This window comes from Lagenorhynchus albirostris, chromosome 3 (genome assembly GCF_949774975.1).
Source record: "Lagenorhynchus albirostris chromosome 3, mLagAlb1.1, whole genome shotgun sequence".
Taxonomy (NCBI): Eukaryota; Metazoa; Chordata; class Mammalia; order Artiodactyla; family Delphinidae; genus Lagenorhynchus; species Lagenorhynchus albirostris.
In genome coordinates, this window is record NC_083097.1 from 78,138,270 (window position 1) to 78,158,037 (window position 19,768).

A 19,768-nucleotide genomic window follows, 5' to 3' on the forward strand; every position below is an offset into this window, starting at 1 on the left:
GGTCTGGGAAGATCCCACGTGCCACGGAGCAACTAAGCCCGTGCGCCACAACTACTGAGCCTGCGCTCTAGAGCCCACGAGCCACAACTACTGAAGCCCAGAGTAGCCCCGCTCGCTGCAACTAGAGAAAGCCTGTGCACGGCAAAAAAGACCCAACACAGCCAAAAAAAAAAAAAGAGAGACTGTGGTAGGAAAATGATAAATTCCTGAGAATACCTAACTCAGCATCGTGTCACATAACATCAATTATACATATAAAACAAAAAGAGTAAATCTATGTATTCTTTAATGAATTGCTATGCTTATTACCATGTTTAGATGAACTAAATTTTCATATATCTATGCTAATAAATGTCTGCCTTCATGTCTAATATGCATATTCAGCCAACTATCAGTGCCCAAAATGGCGGTGCTCTTTTCCTCTTGTGTTATAGGATTGTTTAGAAGGTGATTCTACATCCGGTGGATTTTGTTATTCCGATTCCAAGACAGCAAGCAACACGGTAAGTAGAAAGAGACTTGGAGAGTAGAAGAGATTTGGCTCATCACCTGGCCCAAAGCGAGTGTGTAAAGTCGCCCAACTGTCCCTTTAAATAACTGGAGAGAAATAGAGACTCCACAGTTTTCCTTGAAACAAAGCTGCCTGAAGAAAGAATGCTCAGGCCATGTAGGGGGGTGACGCTGTTACTACTATATTTTTGTTGTTATAATTCAGCTTTCCCACAACCCCGCTGCTAGCTAAAAATATCTCAGCTCAAAATTCTTCTCAGTGGTTACTGCTGCACTGGCATCCTCTAGGCTCTGAAAAATGCCAAACCAAATCTGTTAAGTTTGGAAATAGAGTGAATGGCTTTCTTGAGGCCCTGTCTTTTTGTTTACTTCTGGGAAGTCATCATGGAAAAAAGAAAAGGCAAACTTTTTAAAAAGCATTGTGGTAATCCCATCAATTATAGTTTTCAAAGGGAGATTCGGCATCGCTCAGTGATCAGCAATACATACTAGAAGCTGAAAAGCTAGAGGTTTTGTTCTCCATTCCATAGACCTCTATTGATATAATATTGTGCTATTGGAATTTTTTAAAAGCTTCCCTAAAGAGAGACATTTCTTCTTAAGCCACTTCTCTGGATTCTGTCGTTAATAAAACGGAGAGTAGTTTTTTGTTTTTTGGTTTTATGGTGGGTTTTCTTTTTTTTTTCTGTTTTGAAAGGGAGACTTCAGTCTCAAACCCTTCCTCTTGACCTTTCCTGCCCTGTGTTAACCCTCAAGCTCCCACACACGTCCCTGCTTCAGGTAATTTGCAGAGCAGCCCTGGGCAGGGTGGGGAGGGGCAGCATTCTAGTTTCCACATCGCTCCCCTAGGAGATCGTAGCCAGAGTCCCGCTTCCTGTCCCGCCCATGTTTCCAGCGTCCAAGGAGGTTGAAGTTTCTCATCTCTCTCTGGCTTCTCTCCTCTGTCTTGAGTTACCAAAGTCACTTGTCATTTCAGCTCACCTTTCTGCGGGAAAATGTGGAGGTGAAGCAGATGATGGCTACATGGACTCTGCAGAAGGGAATCCCCCTCGTGGTGGTTAACCGAGAAGGGCGTTCACTCAGACTGCAGCAGGAGCGCTTCCTGAACGGGGTGTTCAAAGAGGATCCTGAATGGGGGGCCCTGCAGGAAAGGTGACTGCTTTCCTTCTGTCGGTCTAGTTTACCTCATCTCAGTTTGTTCGTGATCGCATTAGCTTTCTTTCAGCTTCTCTGGCAACTTTATGGGGTGCTATTTCTACACAGGACTCGAAGGCCTAAACTAGCCTTGATATCAGCTCAGACTGCGTTGTTGAGGGGCACATTCTTAGTAATCCTGGGGCCACCTTTAGAACCTCAGTTCTGATGCAGAAGGTTGTCGGTAATATTTCTAATATAATATACCTAATAAATTGTGTGACTGGCCCATACCTAGGAAATGTTATGACAGCTGTACACCTTATCAGAAAAGACATTCCCTATTTGATAAATTAGATGCTAAGACCTTCCACTCTCTTTCGTTTTTCAGTAAGAGACTATAAATGTAATCCCTTAAAACATGATGTTCTTGGTAATAATAAAAGCAAATCCAATTACCCACACTGTCATCTGTCCTGAGAAAACTTGTTAAAGGCTTTACTAAAATCAAGATGTACAACACTGTCCACCTTCCTCTGATCTATTAGCCCTATCAATAAGATGAATGAGGTTAAATTGAAATGAAAGTAATCCAAGTGAATCCGTGCTGGCTCTTTTGATTATTAGTTTTTTCCCAAGGATCTAGCTGTCTAATAACAGTTCTAGAATTTTTCTGAGAATCAGAAGCAAATTCACAGCCTTTAACACATAGGATATACTGTTTTCCCTTTTTGTTTCATCAGATGTCTATTTCGATCCAACAGCAACTCTTATGCCATTTATCTTCCATTTCTGTGTATGTACTTCTGAAGTCTGAACTTCAGAGAGCTTAAACAACTTGAAGCTTGGCAACACAGGCTGGAAAATTTAATGTTTGATTTACTATTGCGAAAGCAGGACTCGTAATTGTGTAACTTATCAAAATGTCACCAGAGAGAGTTCAATAGTGTGGTTGGCCCAGAATAACAAATATCTACTGCAATGATCTGTATTTTTCCTCTACCTGAAGCAGTATTTAGATTACTATTATAAAATTATTATCCTCTGATCAATGCTTATCCAAACTCATGAAATGCTACTCTTCCTCTCTTTACTCCCAGATATGTTTATCTGGAAAAATCTCTTTCTAGGGTCAAGATCCATCCAGGAATCTCGATCCATTAAGTCTTGGTGATATCTAGGTGTCTATTTTTACCAATTTGTATAAATATTTCAGTTGCTTTGTTAATTATCTGTACTCTCTGGATTAGCAGGTAGATTATCCCTTCTGACCCTTTATTAGATCGAGTCTGTGTCTGCTGTTTCTTTCACTATTTTATATTTTTCTGAAGACTACTGGGCACATCCTCAGTTACTATTTTTTCTGATTTTGTTTTCTTTTTTTATATATATTTTTAAATTATTTATTTTATTCTTTCTGTTTTATACCTATTGGTATTTTCAAGCATGTGATTTTACAGGATTACTATAGCTAATATGGCTTGCTGTGATAGACGAAATGAGTTCTAGAAGCTGCTAGAAAGTTATTCAGAACAAAATAGCCAATTTCAGTTATTTACCATAGTAGGGCCATTGAAAAGTAACTGAGGCCTTTTCCTCCAATCCATTCTGCTTCTCTGCTCTCTGGACTTGGCTGACGTGCAGATCCTGACACACTGCTGCAGGCACTTAGCAGTTGGGGGGTTGAATGTGGGTAGCTTTGTTGAACAAAAGGATAAGTGGAAAATCATACTGGAGTAAGATTGTTACCTTGGAGGGCTTTACCTACAGCTTTGGTTCAGTTATTTGAATTAATATCAGGCTGTCATAATTTTTGGAAATATGAAAGGAAGATTTATTTTTTTTTCTCTTACTTAGAAGAAAACAATCAGCAGAACTTGTTGTGGTATGATATTTGGACAGCAAATGGCACAGGTAATTGTGACAGAGTTCAACTAGATATGCATTGCTGCTCCTTCATAATCATTATGGAAGAACTTTTGCACACCCGAGGATCTGCTAGTCTTAGCCTATAAAATTTATGTTGGTGTGAAGGATGAGTGATTAGGTGTCTTTTATAGCCTATCCGAGTCTGATGATGTGAAAATTGAAATGGCCATTAATTTAGTCTGTAACAGTCTTTACTTTCTAACATAGGTACCTTTGGCATATCCCAGTGACCTATTCCACAAGTTCCTCTAATGCAATTCACAGACACATTCTGAAATCAAAGACAGGTAATGAACTAACGAGCCAATAGCTGTTTTGATTCTGAAATTAAACATGTTCTGAGATATTTGGAGGAAAGATACTGTAAGTCAATCTGATAATGAATGATATATGTTTGAGGAAGTTCTCATTTATCCATATATGTGTTAGTAAAAGAACCCTTTAGCTAGAAAGTCTGAATTTTTTATTCAGTGGAAAGTTCTCTTGTGCTTCTAGCACTTAGAGATAGGTTTATATTTATATTAAGAAATGATGGCATCCTATCTTATGTCTTTTAATACATACTAGTTCAGTGGATAAAGGCATACACTCTGGAATTGATTGGCTCTGAATTCAGATCCTCATTCTGTCACATATTAGATGTGTGCCCTTAAGAAAATTTTTTAACTTCTTCTGAGTTTCAGTTTTCTCATCTTATTTTGAATGGGGATTAAGCCTCACAGAGCTTTGGAGAGAATATGGTAATGTTATTTTACCACCTAGTATAATGTCTGTCATATTAAAAATAATACAATTTTAATTTCCCCTTTAAACACATCACTGAAATTTGAGAATGTTCCCATCATAATGTCGTGTTCAGCCTACAGTCCTTATTTTGCCCAAAATAAGGACTGGACAAATGGATCACCTATTTACATATACATATTTCAATGAGTCGTAACTAAACCTTGAGATGAGGCCACCAATACATCAAGCCACATTCCAGTCATGTTCATCATCTGGCTCACTGGGCCCTTGCATGCCTCTTAAACCTGCATAGACTGCTTTTGAGAAAAAATTCATCAGTCCTTGTCCTAGGAATTAGTTTATTTATTAATTTAATAAGGTCATCATCCCCAAAATAAGCCATCCAGCAGACTATGAAAATAGGATCATTGTGAGTCTTCCAAAACTTTGTCTTCTCCTTGATTTATTAGTAATAGCATGGAGACTAACACTTTTGGAGATGTTCCTGGAGTGCACGTCGATAAGGAAATACCTGTACCAATTTTCTCCTCCTAGATACTCTGGATTTACCTGAGAAGACCAGCTGGGTAAAATTCAATGTGGACTCAAATGGCTACTACATTGTCCACTATGAGGGGCGTGGATGGGACCAACTCATTACACAGCTGAATCAGAACCACACATTTCTCAGACCTAAGGACAGAATAAGTCTGATTCATGATGCGTTTCAGCTAGTAAGGTAATGCAAAAATTCATCTGATTTCATAGGAAGTAACTGCTTTATCACCAGATACATTAGATTTCAAATCAAACGTTCAGTGTTACTCATTCACATGATATGGAAATGAATGGAGGTCAAATACAGGCCATTAGGCCACAGCCTACCCACTGATAAAGTATTTTGACCCACCCAGCGTTTAAAAATTTAATCCAACATTTTAAAATATGGAGAAGTTTATGTAGAAATCCTGACTTCTGGAATCTCTTAAATAATGAGAAAATTTGGCAACTGTGGGCCTTCATTTCCACATGGCGACCACAGAGGAGGGTAGAGTGGGCAGATCTTCCTTTGGGCCAGGCCTACATTCTCCTATGTACCAAAGTCCTAAATGGTACACATGAGGGGCCTGCTTCACTCACTTATGGTGGACCCTCCAGGCATTTAAGCTTTTGACCTCAGATTTTAAATTTGTTTATGCTGGTAGCTTGCTGTTTCACCAAATACCAATGTAATCTGTTGGACAAAAGGTATAAATATGGTTATAACCTTTATAATTTTTAAATCTAGTGCACAATCCATTCATTACTTTGCTCACATTGGGGAAGTCAATATGAAATTGGTAGAAAAATGAAGGAGGAATTGGCTGCTTATGTTTATTCCTCTTTTTACTTTCCTGGAAAGACAAAGTGTTTTCTTTCCTTTTTCCCATTTATCATCAACAGAATAATATGTAGAATAAATCACAAGGTCACCAATGGAAAAAAAATTGGGGATCAGGTGGCATATTTTGCATTATGTAAGCTTTTCCTATTCTGAGAATTACTGTAATGTACTCACTTTATTCAGTGTGACGTATTATTTCCTTTCCGATCCTTATTTAGGTCAAATTAAGTAAACATAACCAGCAAGACATCTCTCAGACACAGCTTCTCTGTACAATAGAATTCCCTAGTTAGAAGAGTGAGAGGATTGAGAGATTAATCCTCAGTCCCATAGGTCTCAGGAGCATCATGGTAGCATAGCTATCCTACATCTGAGTGGATGCATGATAGACTAGCTGAGAAGTGGATTATCATCAGTTGAGGGAGGTTTGTCAGCTTAAAGGAGAAACTCTGAGCAGATTGCAAAGAAGGTAGATTACAAATTTAAGACCAGGCAGAAGGAAGAATATTGACAACTCAGCAAATGAAAGCCAATCTTTCAAGTAGTTGCAAAGTCTTTTTTGCTGTTTCTAGCCTATAAATTTATGTGTAGTGTAAATTTAGCAGAAGGAACCCTATAGTTACTGATGCATCAGTGGAAAAGCAATCATTTCTTTACTAGGTAGACTGGTTAATGAACTTCCGAGTACAAATTTTGGTTTAAAACATATCAACTAAGTACTACCTCTTCACTTATTGTTTGACCTTTGACAAGGTATTTAACCTTTTTAAGCCTAAATTTTCTAGTCTTTAAAACTTTTCTAGTCTTTAAAACTCCAATAATAATAATGTCTATCATTCAGGGTTGTTTTGAGGATTGCTTAAGATAATGTAGTAAAGCACTGAGTACAGTAATAAATGCTCAATAAATGGTAGCTGTTAGCATTGTTAGTATTATCTAATATAAATTGTTTAAAAGATCATGCGTTGAATGGGAAGGTGAAGTGAAAACATAGAAAAATGCATTTCAAATAATGTGAAATTGGAAAAAAAGCAGAATGTAAGCTTAGGTATTATTATGTTTGCAGTTACATGAAAAAAAAAAAAAGCTAAAGGTGAGAGAAACAAAAACAGAAAGAAATATTCCAAAGTGCTATTAGTAAATATGTAAGGTAATGAAATTATGAGTTTTTTCCCCTTAATTTCCAATTGTTTTGTAGTTTGTTTATATTACTTTTATAATAAAAGTAATTATATAAGAAAACAATTTTAACATCTCATAATAGGTCTAAATATTTTTACTTGCTACTCTGCTTTGGTGATATATATCTCTTCCTTCCCTGCTTTGTGAAATATCTATTTAAGAGTTAAAGGATGTAATCTGTGATCACATTTAGTTCAGAGACAGAATTTGACCCAGGAATGCATATTCATTTCAATTGGGTTTTCATACTTATTGTTAAATATAATTTAAGACTTGGATCTCCTCTGAGTTGGGTGGAATTAAAATGACAACCATAATTTCCTTACAGGTAAACTATTTATTTCTTTAAGTCCAACACCATAAAAAGAAGCCCCAAATTGTTTCCTCAGGAATACAGTTTATTTCACAAAGGTACCATTTAGCCGAAACTTTATATAAATAAGTAGATAGACTTTTTCCTGTTGGGCTGAAGTATATGCTTATATGTGGGTTTAGTTATTAAGCTAAACAGACATTCAGATAATGTTCTGTGCATTGATTGAAGCAGAGGGCAGGTAATGAGGGACTGGATTTTTATTAAATAATAACTTTATGAAAAGAAAAGGAGTCCCTCTTAAATGAATATTAAGATTAAAGTGTTTTAAAGTAGGTAAATATAAGAGTAAATAATGGCATTTGTCTAAGTAAAAAATAAATTAGACTGGGCTAAAAAGAAAAACAAGATTAATATAAAGTGAGTTTTATGTGTTAAACATTCTTTTTAAAATTTTAACCCTAGAATATAATACCTAGTTTCTTCCTGTTACTGATCCTCTTCGTATACTTTATAGCATCTGAAAGGAAATAATATGTCACACTGAATAAAGCGAGTACATTACAGAAATTCTTAGAATAGGAAAAGCTTACAATGCATAATACTCTACCTGATTCTTAATATTTTTTCTGTTGGAGACCTTGTGACCTGATTTATTCTACGTATTATTCTGTTGATGATAAATGGGAAAAAGGAAAGAAAACACTTTGTCTTTCCAGGAAAGTCTAAAGAAGAATAAACATAAGCAGCCAATTCTTCCTTAATTTCTCTACCAGTTTCATATTGATTTCCCCAATGTGAGCAAAGTAATGAATGGATTGTGCACTAGATTTAAAATTTTAAAGGTTGTGACTATATTTATACTTATCTACTGCACCATGTATTATGACACTTACACATGTGGGCAGGAATAGTGACATTTTGTGGATATGTTTTTTAAAAAATATAGCAGACCATAAAATCATAGAGCATATGGTCCAGCCCTCTGTCTTCAGATGAAATGTTTGGAAATTTTACTATTAAGTCTGTTTTAAAGCACTATGTCATTGTGGCTGAGAAGAGTATAGTCACAACAAAAGTTGCTTGCTTTTAATGTCACTTCTTTCTAGTTTTAGTTCCCTCATTTTAGATGAGAATTTAAAATTTAAAAAACCCATAGGAGGTAGGGCATTATATTAATGAAAAATTCAAAACAGATATCTTTGTTCTGGAATCTGTTTCCATATAAAACTATTATGCTTAATCTGGGAGTTGGATGCTGGCAAGAATGGTTTATAGATGCTTCAGGGACACAGGTCTTCTCAGCAACACATGTGAAAACAAAAAGTGACAAAGTATACAAAAGTGACAGTATAATGGTTTATTTCCTCTACAGAAGAGATCCTAATGTTTTGAGATTCAGAATAATAGTTTTGTTGTTTGTTCTTCTCATTAAAGGAAAATGTAGAGAAGGCATATCACTTTAGAATCTAAATAGATTCTTTAAAATTGAAAGTCCTTGTTTGGACCCACTCAGAATAAGTGCTGCTTCTCTGTTAGGCTCTAGGGGGGACATCAAAGAAACAAAAGACATGGCACCTGTCCTCAAAGTTCCAAATGTGCTTGGAGGAACAATTCAGACCCAAAAATTAGGCAATTAGAGAATGACAAATATATGAAAATTTGATATTATTTGGTACTAAACATTAATATTAGCTAATATTTATTTCATTTTTATTTACAAAGCACTTATTTATGTTAGACATTAGTCTAAGCACTTTACCTATATTAACTCGTTTAATCCTTACAACAGAGGACTAAAGTAGATACTCTTATTATCCCCATTGTATTGGGGAGGCAGCTGAAGCCCAGAGAGGTTAATTTGCCCAAGTCAGTGGCAGAACTAGGATTTAAACCAAATGGTCTGAATATAATGATCTGCTTCTGTTATTGCTCTCTATATCATATTTGTTTTAATATTTTAAATATTAAGAACCTGTAAGATATTCACAAACCACTGACATTTGTTTTATACCTCAGTGCAGGAAGGTTGACTCTAGACAAAGCCCTTGACCTGACTCGCTATCTCCAACATGAAACAAGCATCCCTGCACTTCTCAAAGGACTGGAATACCTAGAATTGTTTTACCACATCACGGAAAGAAGGAATGTTTCAGATGTCACTGAAAATCTCAAGGTTTGTGTTTCTTTCAGAAAATTCATTAAGTAAAATACACAGTGCCTGGAGGATCAGTGAGACTTGTTCTGTTTTGTGTGAACTCTGGGGGTTAAATCTTGAAGAATCTGAGGAAACTGGCTGATAGCACAGTCAACACTTAAGCACCTAATAGTTAGATGTCCCTCGTTCCTTGTCATCACCATCCTAAGAGCTACGTGCCAGGATCAAAAGCAAAACATGCCTCCTAAGGTGATTTTATCTTATATCACTTGGTATTCCCCCCTCAGATAGGAAATTAAACTGTACTTCTTTTTTTTTTAACATATTTATTGGAGTATAATTGCTTTACAATGGTGCGTTAGTTTCTGCTTTATAACAAAGTGAATCAGCTATACATATACATATATCCCCGTATCTCTTCCCTCTTGCGTCTCCCTCCCTCCCACCCTCCCTATCCCACCCCTCTAGGTGGTCACAAAGCACCAAGCTTAAATTGTACTTCTAATGGAGAAACTAACTCTGGTAGGTGGAGGCCAGAAAAAGAGAAGCAAAATATAGAGATAAGTAGTTCTATGCTTTGGGAAAGGTTCATGCAGACAGTTTAGAGTTGAACCCTTTGGATGGGTGAGTGAGAGCTGGGTTAAGAATTAAACTTAGCCTTTCTGTAACCATCCTTTGCTTTCTGCAGCATTACCTTCTCCAGTATTTTAAGCCAGTGATTGACATGCAAAGCTGGTGTGACGAGGGCTCAGTCTGGGACAGAAGGCTTCGTTCGGCTCTCTTGAAGCTGGCCTGTTACCTGAACCATGCTCCTTGCATCCAGAAGGCAACTGAACTCTTCTCTCAGTGGATGGAATCCAGTGGAAAATTAAAGTAGATCTGGACTTCTGTCCTATTCTTTGCTCCTTTCACTTTGTTGTAAAAGTCTTTGACCATGCAAGACATTAGATCTAAAATCTTTTAGTGAGGATAGAAGAAAAAAACATGCTGGGAATTACAGACCCTTGTTTCATGCTCCCACATAGCAAGTGCTGGATAGATTTTGTGGGAAGTGAGGTTTAAGTGCCTGTAGGGGAGAGCTAATACACATTAGCATGGTACCAGAAAGATGGCCAGAGGGTGGAGGCCAGCAGGGCGCCTGCCCAATCTCCAAGAGTAATGCCTTTTAAAGGTAAAAAGCAATGTGAAATGTTCATGCAATCCAAACACCAGTGATCAGTTGATGAAACTAAAAAAAAAAAAGGGGGGGGCGCATGCCTTTTTTAAACGTGTTTTCTTCTTCATTAACCAATACCACACCTGAGCCTTAGCCCCAAGTTTCAACTTTGATAGGAAACGGATGATTTGGGCCATCTAAAGGATGTGTATGGTGGCGAAATTGATTCCAGTAGTGGTTGTAATCAAGTAGATGCCCTGTGATCAAAAGGATTATGTTGCAGTTTAGTTTACCAGCTGCAACCCATAGGTACTGAAAGACGCCACGATCTTTTCAATGTAAGCCTTGATTTCTGTACAACACATGATTTTATATTGTTGCTATTAAAACTCTGACTCTCCAGGTGGATGTTTTGAGAAATCAAATCTGTGTATGAATTAAGGAAAATTCCTTTTTAAAATAGGAAAAATAATTCACAACTTTAGTACCATGTAAAGCAATGGTGTCAATTTTCCCTCTGCCAAATTGTTAAGAAATGCTATTATAATTTATCTCCACATAACTAAATCTCAGTGAGCTTTTTGAAATCTTTTCTTGAATTCTTCTTTAAAAAAAATAATTCGTTTTCTTCCTTTTGGACTTTTTCACTCTTTGGGATTTAGGCTTAAAATCAGTTTCTGAACAAAAATTTCTTTTAGCTATATTTTTCTCTTCTTTTTGTTCATGTTTAAATGAACTGTATGAGTGAGGCTAAAATATAGACATCTGTTGCCCTATAACACAACAGAATATTATTCTGTCGTTATGCTAGTTATAAGAGGGATGATCTTACCTGCAGTAACTCAAGTCCAGTAGATATAATGGTTCAACTTGTTGAATAGGATGCTATGCCTATGAAAAAATTCTGGGTAAATCTCATTTAAGCTTGTAATCAAGAACACATAATCATATATTGTACGTTTCTTTTTTCTAAACTTCAAAAGCACTAGTATTAATCCTAAAGGGGAATTTCCTTTTATTGATTAATTGATTACTTCATTCATGAATTCAAAATATAATGCTTTGCCTGTTGCCTATGTGCCAGGCACTGCATTTGGTGCTAAGAATAAACTAGTGAACAAAACAACTATGTGTTCTACCTTCAAGGAACTTATTTTTTATTTGTTACCAAGTTTTATAAATTTGTACAGTAAAACACACTAAAACAAAATAACGTGGAATGTAATTTAATTACTTTTTGTTTTATGATTCAAAGTCTCTTGGGATATTTAAATACATATAGTACAGTGGAAATAGCACAGGATTAGAACCATAGGTCTAAACCCCATCTCCAGAAAGGCTAGTATGTCACCTTGGTGCAAGTTACTTAACCTTTCCAAGCTTTATTTCTACTTTTTAAAAATTAGCATAATTTTTCTATCTCACTGGGTAGCTTTGACAGTTAAATAAGTTGTATAGAGACTAGTACAATCTTATGGTCCCTGCATGATAAATACAAATTTCCTGTCCCATCCCTACTTCTCTGTGTTTTGGTTATTCCAAGCCATCAATATGAATATCATTTATTATTGATCTAATGATATTTGGGATTAAAAATCATAACCAAATTAAAATCAAAACTAGTTAGTATCCTATAGGACAATAAAACCCCAAAACCATGGTGTCTTCTTTAGGTGGATAGAAACTAATAATATTGCATCTTATCAGTTTTACAGAATTATAAAATGACTGAACTCTAAACAGCTGTGCTAAAATATAATTCTCTACACCTAGAGAGTCAGATAACCCTCAGACAGGCTAGAAAATACTCCTAATGTGACATTAAAGCAACAAGTAATAATCTTTTTTAAAAAGTCATATAGCACCAATATATGCTATTTAATGATAGAATTCTATATAAACGAGTGCATTTATATTTCAGAAATCACCTTTTTTATTTATTCATTCCATCAACTTTCTGTTTCCATCTCCAGGTAGTTTACATTTTTATGATTATTATCCTTGTTAACATTTTATCATCAGGAGGAAAAAAACCACAAATAGTTTGCAAAGTAGAATTACATAAAATATTTTTATAAAAATTTGCCAGAAAAAAAGGTTTAATATGCTAGGTACTGGAAATAACTCAGGGGTGATTCTGTTATAGCAATTTAAAATCATAATAAGAAAAAAAGAATTTTTTCTTTCATAGAAGTTTTTTTCACATTTGTGCTTAATACTACAGTATCCCAACAGATGTTTTAAAGATTGTGTACTCCGTGGGTGCTCAAACAACAGCAGGATGGAATTACCTTTTAGAGCAATATGAACTGTCATTGTCAGGTGCTGAAAAAAACAAAATTCTGTATGCATTGTCAACCAGCAAGCATCAGGAAAAGTTAATGAAGTAAGTGAATTTAACTAAATTGCTAAAAGTAAACTTACACATATTCAGGGACGATACTAAAATTTCAGCCACCAATTTCAAAGGCATATAATAATAACTGAATCAGAATTGGAACCGCTTTGACTTTACTTCCAAAAATATATATCGACAAAATGCAAAACAAATATTCCTTAGTTATTAACATGTGATTGATACTAAACAAATAGCTATGTTTTACTTTCAGAACCTTGGCGGAAAATTATTGTACAAAATACAAGATGCTAATCATCTTGTATTTTAAGATGCTAATATAAGATGTATATAAGATGCTAATCAAAGTTCTTTGAAATAATAAGCGAATAAAATTACTTCTAGAAAAAAGTAGAAATTTGATTGGAATAGTAAAAATGTTAGCCAGTAGAGACTTTATTACTGTTTTTGGTACATCACACTTTGGTCAGGCCTCTTTCTCTCTGATTCTTCTAATTTACTGATAGCCTGAGTTAATTTCCATCATAAAACACAAACCATGAAAAATTAAGTGATTTTTATTTCTTCAGGTTAATTGAACTAGGAATGGAAGGAAAGGTTATCAAGACACAGGACTTGGCACCTCTTCTTCATGCAATTGCCAGAAATCCAAAGGGGCAGCAATTAGCCTGGAAGTTTGTCAAAGAAAACTGGATCCATCTCCTTAAAAAGTTGGTATTTGTTTACATCCAGTGTGTGTTCTTCCACCCAGATATCTCAGTTGCCTAAAACCATGTATAACCAAATGATCCCAATGACACCATTTTTACTCAAATAGTTTGATGAAGTCTGTCAATTTTAAAACTCAGTAGCCCAAAGTGCCCTGTCCAGGTATAAGTGAGAGGAATGAAATAAAGGGAATGGGAAACAGATTTCTCTTACTCAGCCCAGGCAATGAAGGATTGCTGGGAACAAGTAAGAGCTCAGTTAAATCCAGTCATCAGCCCCATCCCCCCATTCCCTTCTGGCTCTCTCCCCAACCCTGAAGAATACATTGAAGCCATATATAGTACATCAAACACTGGGGGGATAAAAACTTCAGGAATTCTGAAGAGAACTAATCCCTATTTCCAGTTCCCCTGGGGAGGTGGCACAGTGGAGAGCTTGGAGTAGCTAAAAGAAATTCAATCAGAAATGTTTTGGGAGCCCCCCCTCCAAAACTGGATAGGTTATGAGTCTTTTCTGCGGTTTCACCTTTGGGGAAAACTAGAGCTCACTCAGTATGCTCCTGAACCTAAAATCGTCCCAGAAAAACCAACAATGATTAGATTCCATTGGAATGTACAGGATGGCATTGCTTTCTCTCACAACAAACCTCCTGCTAAGTGCTCAACCATTCCTCATCCAAATCCAAAATGTCACTTATTAACTATATGGAAAATACCCTGAATGAAAGAGCTGTGCAATTTGCTCTGTTTATCTTTGTATCAGTTAGCATCTCTGATGTCAGTCATCCTCAGTTCCTCTTCCCTCTCATTTCTTAGCCATAAAGGACTCAGAGTCCTCACAGATAGCTTTTTGTCAGTAAAAAGCACATTTCTACCCCACTCCCGGACCTTCAAGGGGTTGACGTCCACATGAGACTGAATAGTTAAAAAGCTGCGTTTTTAAAAGTGTCTTTCGTTAAAGACCTTACTGGCATCATTGGTTTGGTTGTCTGCATGACTGTCTGTCCCCTTCTGAAATGGTCAGACTTTTCTGCAATGCTGTAGATTTATTTCGTAACTGGAAATTACCCTCCTGCCCAACCATGGTGCACAGTCCAGACTTGGGACCATTTCTGAGATGTATCTATGCTCTGCTTTACGGCATGAATCCCTTTGACCTGTGGGACAAATTCTCTATATAAGACACTGGGGTGAAGGATGCCATCTGTGGCTTCGAATGAGAGTTCAACGAACAATGCCCCAATAAACATAATGTATTAACACAGTGGTGTCCAAAATGAGATGGGGAAGTATGTAAGACAATGCCTTACAGTGCAAGAAGAAAATAATACTACATGTATTATTTGTTATCTTATGCTCTTAAATTTTCTTTTTTACCTTTAACATAGTACATGCATATAATTCATAAATAAAAATATGTATATTGGGAAATTCTTGGTCAAAAAATATTTATTGATGGGTATATAATCAAAAATGTAGAGAATGCTGCTTTAAATATAAACTTAAACATAAACATTGGTCATATTTCCTAAAAAAAGCTTTATTTACATTTTAATCTTATGGTCAAATTTGATAAATTTCATAGCTTTCAGATTTTACTGGATGAATATGTGTTATTCTTGTGGTAATTAATAGTATCCATTGCAAGGCACAAATTTATCATATAGTTATTAATGTTATATATTTTAAATATATAGCATGTTATAAACATAAGGTCATTATTTCTATTACTTAAATCTATGAAGTTGCTTTTATTTTCAGATTTGAGTTGGGCTCATTTCCCATAAGAATGATCATCTCTGGCACAACATCTCACTTTTCTTCCAAGGATGAGTTGCAAGAGGTTTGTGACTCTCTTTCGCTAACAATTTAAAAATAAATGTTCAAGCTGTAGAACTGAAAGTAAACTTAGATGCAATCTGCTTTGAAGTTGTTATTTTATTAAAAGAAAATAAGCTGGGGCTTCCCTGGTGGCGCAGTGGTTGAGAGTCCGCCTGCCGATGCAGGGGACACGGGTTCGTGCCCCGGTCTGGGAAGATCCCACGTGCCGCGGAGCGGCTGGGCCCGTGAGCCACGGCCGCTGGGCCTGCGCGTCCGGAGCCTGTGCTCCACAGTGGGAGAGGCCGCAGCAGTGAGAGGCTCGCGTACCGCAAAAAAAAAAAAAAAAGAAAGAAAATAAGCTGTTTGTCCAATGTCATATAACAAGTAAATGGAAGGGGTAGGACTAATGTTCATAGCATTCAAAATGGAAATTATACCTGAAGGATGAGTCCTTTTGTATTATTTCATTCATATTGTATCATCACTTGAGTGATTATATTGAAGGTTGGAAGAGTGCATAAAGGTCTTTTTAACAAAGTTACTCTTTTTGGTAATTCTACTTTTTTAAAAAAAAAAGCATTCTAGTGTTTTACATCTTCTTTCCACAATAAATCTTAAATTTATTTACTTTACAAGTAAATTCAGAATTCTAGTACTTAAATCTCAGATCACTGCTTACTCTATGACTTGGCTCAATCTCTTTTTTCGGAGCACAGGCTCCGGACGCGCAGGCTCAGCGGCCATGGCTCACGGGCCCAGCCGCTCCACGGCATGTGGGATCTTCCCAGACCGGGGCACGAACCCTTGTCCCCTGCATAGGCAGGCGGACTCAACCACTGCGCCACCAGGCAAGCCCTTGGCTCAATCTCTTAACTTCTTTACCCACAGTGTGCTCATTTGTAAGATTTGTCATTCCTGTCTTATTTTATCTATTGTTTGAAGGTAAAGTGAAATAATAACTATGCCCCAAAAAGAGAAGAAGAAGATAACCTTTCAGAGATTGGCAAAGAAATGCTTGCGGCTGTGTTTGTGTAATTTGTAAGCTGTTTTGAAACCCTTTGGAAGAGAACGTGTTTTATGAACCACGTCAGTTATCCTTTTCTTGCTTATTTTTCAGGTGAAACTGTTCTTTGAATCTCTTAAGGCTCAAGGATCACATCTGGAAATTTTTCAAATTGTTCTGGAAACCATATCCAAAAATATTAAGTGGCTGGAGAAGAATCTTCCCATCCTGAGGAACTGGCTACTGATTAGTATTTAAATGGTCAATAGAAACAGCACATCAGATGCAGGCTGTGTCTACATGAAGTGGGCAAAGCTCAAGTCAAAGTCTCAGATAGTTTAACCAGTAAGAAGCCTCAAGAAATCAGCCAGCACAGCTACCTGTGCTCAGCTATCATCTCGAGCTGACAGACGTATGATGCTGGGGTGAGGGAAGGCCAGTTCAGTAGCCTATTTTAAAGTAAACTTTGTGAGTAATGGAGATATGTAGAGATGTAGTGATAAATATAGCTGTAATAGTTTAGCTGCAACACAGACTGTCTACAATGCCCGACATTATGCAACTACGACTTCGCTTCTTTGTTGTTTTTTTTAAACCTTGCATAGAATCCTGGAATCAGCCCAACCAGGTTACCTCCAAGGAAACACAGCCAATCGGCAAAAAACTCTTTCTTTTGCATCCTTCCATCTTCTTACTCTCCAGCTCCCTCAACTCAGCATGGATAGTTTAATTTTTACCATTCATGTAAAATCTGAATTAAATTATGAAGCATACAGATGAAGAAAACAGAGACTTTATCACCAAATCTCAGATTATTAGAAATTAGATGTCAGGGTTTATCAAGGAAGCCAGGAAGGGCTCTTGGCTGGAGCCTCACATTCATGAAGAGCCTCAAAAGTAGACTTTTGAGATCATCTCTAAGTGAAGTTAAATCTGTAGTCACAGAGGCACAGGGGAGAAAGATGACACCACTTTAATCCAGGCACTGTTGCATTTTTAATAAATCTTCTGAAAGTTGCAGAGTTAGATCATACTATGGTGTATATTTTGGATTAAATTATGGTTTAATGTAACTATTTAAATGTATAATTATATTTTCTAACCCAGTTTTGGCATTTCTTCATATTTTAAGGGAAGCTCTTGATCTCTAAAATGCTTTTCTAGATGCTTCCCTTAATTGTTTGACTAAGGTATTAGGAATAAATAAAGAAAACACCACTCTAAATACAGGCAGTAAATTTAATAAAGTAATGATCCACATATAAACTATAAATAAGTTCTAGAAAGATTTGAATCAATACACAGATGATTGGCTTATCTGGGTTATGGAAGGAGGCTGGGATTATCTGGGTGGGAGTGGGGTGGCAGGGTGTTTTCCAATCCATTTTAAAGTGATATCATGAAGGTCTATAGCCCTTCCTCTGTTGCCATAGAGTCAGGATACAGTTTGGATGGACCATGGGCATGACCCAATACGTGTTTTGTTAAGTTTGTTTTAAAATCATTTCTTGGAGTCTTTGAAGAACCTTTGACTCTAGATTTGACCTGTTCATGGCCCTACCAAGGTTTGTATAACACCTAAGTGATATCACTCTAGAATTATATATACTGTAGCATAAGGAAACTGAAAGAGTAAAGAATACTATTTTTCCACCAAGATAGTATGTAAATTAAGCAGTAAATATGTATGAGTTTCAGTAGAATTGTGCCATCAACATTTCCATGAATAAGAAAAGTACTTTCTCTTGTGTAGTAATTCATCTACCATAAATTTCCAAGTTTTTAATTCTCTTCCTTTTAAGTCTTTAGTTAAATACATTTTTAATCTCTCAGATTCTTAAGAATTGAGTACAGAAAGTGGAAATTTTATTATTTGATGAGAATGAACATGAGAAGTACTGTGCCAATAATGTTTTAATGAATAAAGAGTTTTTTTTAAAGAAATGTACTTATTAGTGTGGTATTTCAAAACCTTTATGGTGGATGCCAGACCCCCAAAACAAACTAGGCTTTGGCTCAAGTTGGTTTTACTTTCTTTTACCTTGAATGAATAAACAAGTTGTAAAAACGTTATATACAATATCATGAATAATGATGGAATGTGAGTTGATACAACTTCTCCATGCTTCCCTGATTCCCCACAGAGGCACAGGGAAAATTTTGTGGTTTCCAGAGCCCACTCAGAATGAGAAACCTTCCAGATCAGGGGAGCCCAGAGCAATGACTTGCTCCCTCTTTAGGGTTTGTGTCAGGGAGACTAGGCCCTTCAGCCCTCAAGAGTCCAGCTTACTACCATGACAGGAATTTCTTGTGCTACTTCATGTTCATACTTCTGCATTTCATTCTTTGCTATGTCATTGGGTCTATTTGGGGTTCCAGAGAAGCAAGCCTGGCCAGGACCTACTAGGAGAGATCCTAATTTTCTGAGGGAAGTTCCTAGGGTTTTTCTTGATTTTGTTTTTTGGAATTTTTTGGGGGGGGGAGGAGGGGTTTATTCCATTCCAAAATGCAAGGAAGGCCTCTAAATAGTCACGGGATCTAGTTTTCTACTAAAACATTAATGTCTACCAAACACAAGGTTGTTTATAATGGCCACATTTTTACTCTGCAACAAATACCTCTTTACCTAAATTCATTATGACCTTATTTCCATTCAACTATGTCACTATTTTTCATTCAACACATAATTACATTTACAGACTTTAAATCAACAATTTATTATATTGTCTGCTTCCTAAAACCTTAATCTCATCAAAGTCATGTGTCCAAATCATAAGGAAGAAAGAGTGAAAAGGATTATGAAAGAAGTGGATTTGCTGGGTTGAAGCGTATGTGTAATTTACATAATCTAATATTTTAATAGTTAGTGTCAGATTATTTTTCTGAAAAGCAGTGTTAATTCACTTTCTTCTTACCCCTATATTCTTACTTGTCAGTATCAAATATTAATCTCTTGTATCTAGTAATCCTTTTTCATAGTAAGGTACAATTTCTCCAGATACTTACAAAACTATGTCACTGCTTTCTTTTGATTCAGTATTTGCTTGATACAGCTTTTTGTACCCTGTTACTTTGAATTTTTCTGTATCCTTTAGTTTCATATGAGTCGTTTATAAACAGACTATACCTGAATTTTGTTTTCTATTATGTTCCCCACCTCAGGCAGGCCCAGGCTTTGTCCTCTGTCCCCTCTGCTCTCAAAGGCTAAAAACTGAAGCTTCAGATGCCGTCAAGGAGAACATTGACTTCAGCCTTCTGCTGACCCCTCAGGTTTCCTGCTTTCACTTAGTTTTTTATCCATGACTATTCGTTACTAACTTTTCAGGTCATGAATGCATTAAAATAATTTTAAAATATATTTCATTCTACATTTTTAGTTTTTTTTAGCA

At 36.3% G+C, this 19,768-nt stretch overlaps 1 protein-coding gene across 1 annotated transcript in view; it reads left to right on the forward strand.

Moving 5' to 3' along the window:
- Positions 1–18,319, forward strand: part of ERAP2 (endoplasmic reticulum aminopeptidase 2) — a 39,675-nt gene extending 21,356 nt beyond the window's left edge. Inside the window, exons 10-19 of the mRNA XM_060143315.1 lie at positions 435–503; positions 1,487–1,662; positions 3,781–3,860; positions 4,855–5,038; positions 9,198–9,354; positions 10,025–10,209; positions 12,717–12,878; positions 13,418–13,558; positions 15,317–15,398; positions 16,494–18,319. Of these exons, the coding sequence (XP_059999298.1) occupies positions 435–503; positions 1,487–1,662; positions 3,781–3,860; positions 4,855–5,038; positions 9,198–9,354; positions 10,025–10,209; positions 12,717–12,878; positions 13,418–13,558; positions 15,317–15,398; positions 16,494–16,637 (1,380 nt within the window). The 3' untranslated portion in view covers positions 16,638–18,319. The remainder of the gene's footprint in view (positions 1–434; positions 504–1,486; positions 1,663–3,780; positions 3,861–4,854; positions 5,039–9,197; positions 9,355–10,024; positions 10,210–12,716; positions 12,879–13,417; positions 13,559–15,316; positions 15,399–16,493) is intronic.
- The last annotated feature ends 1,449 nt before the right edge of the window (positions 18,320–19,768 follow it).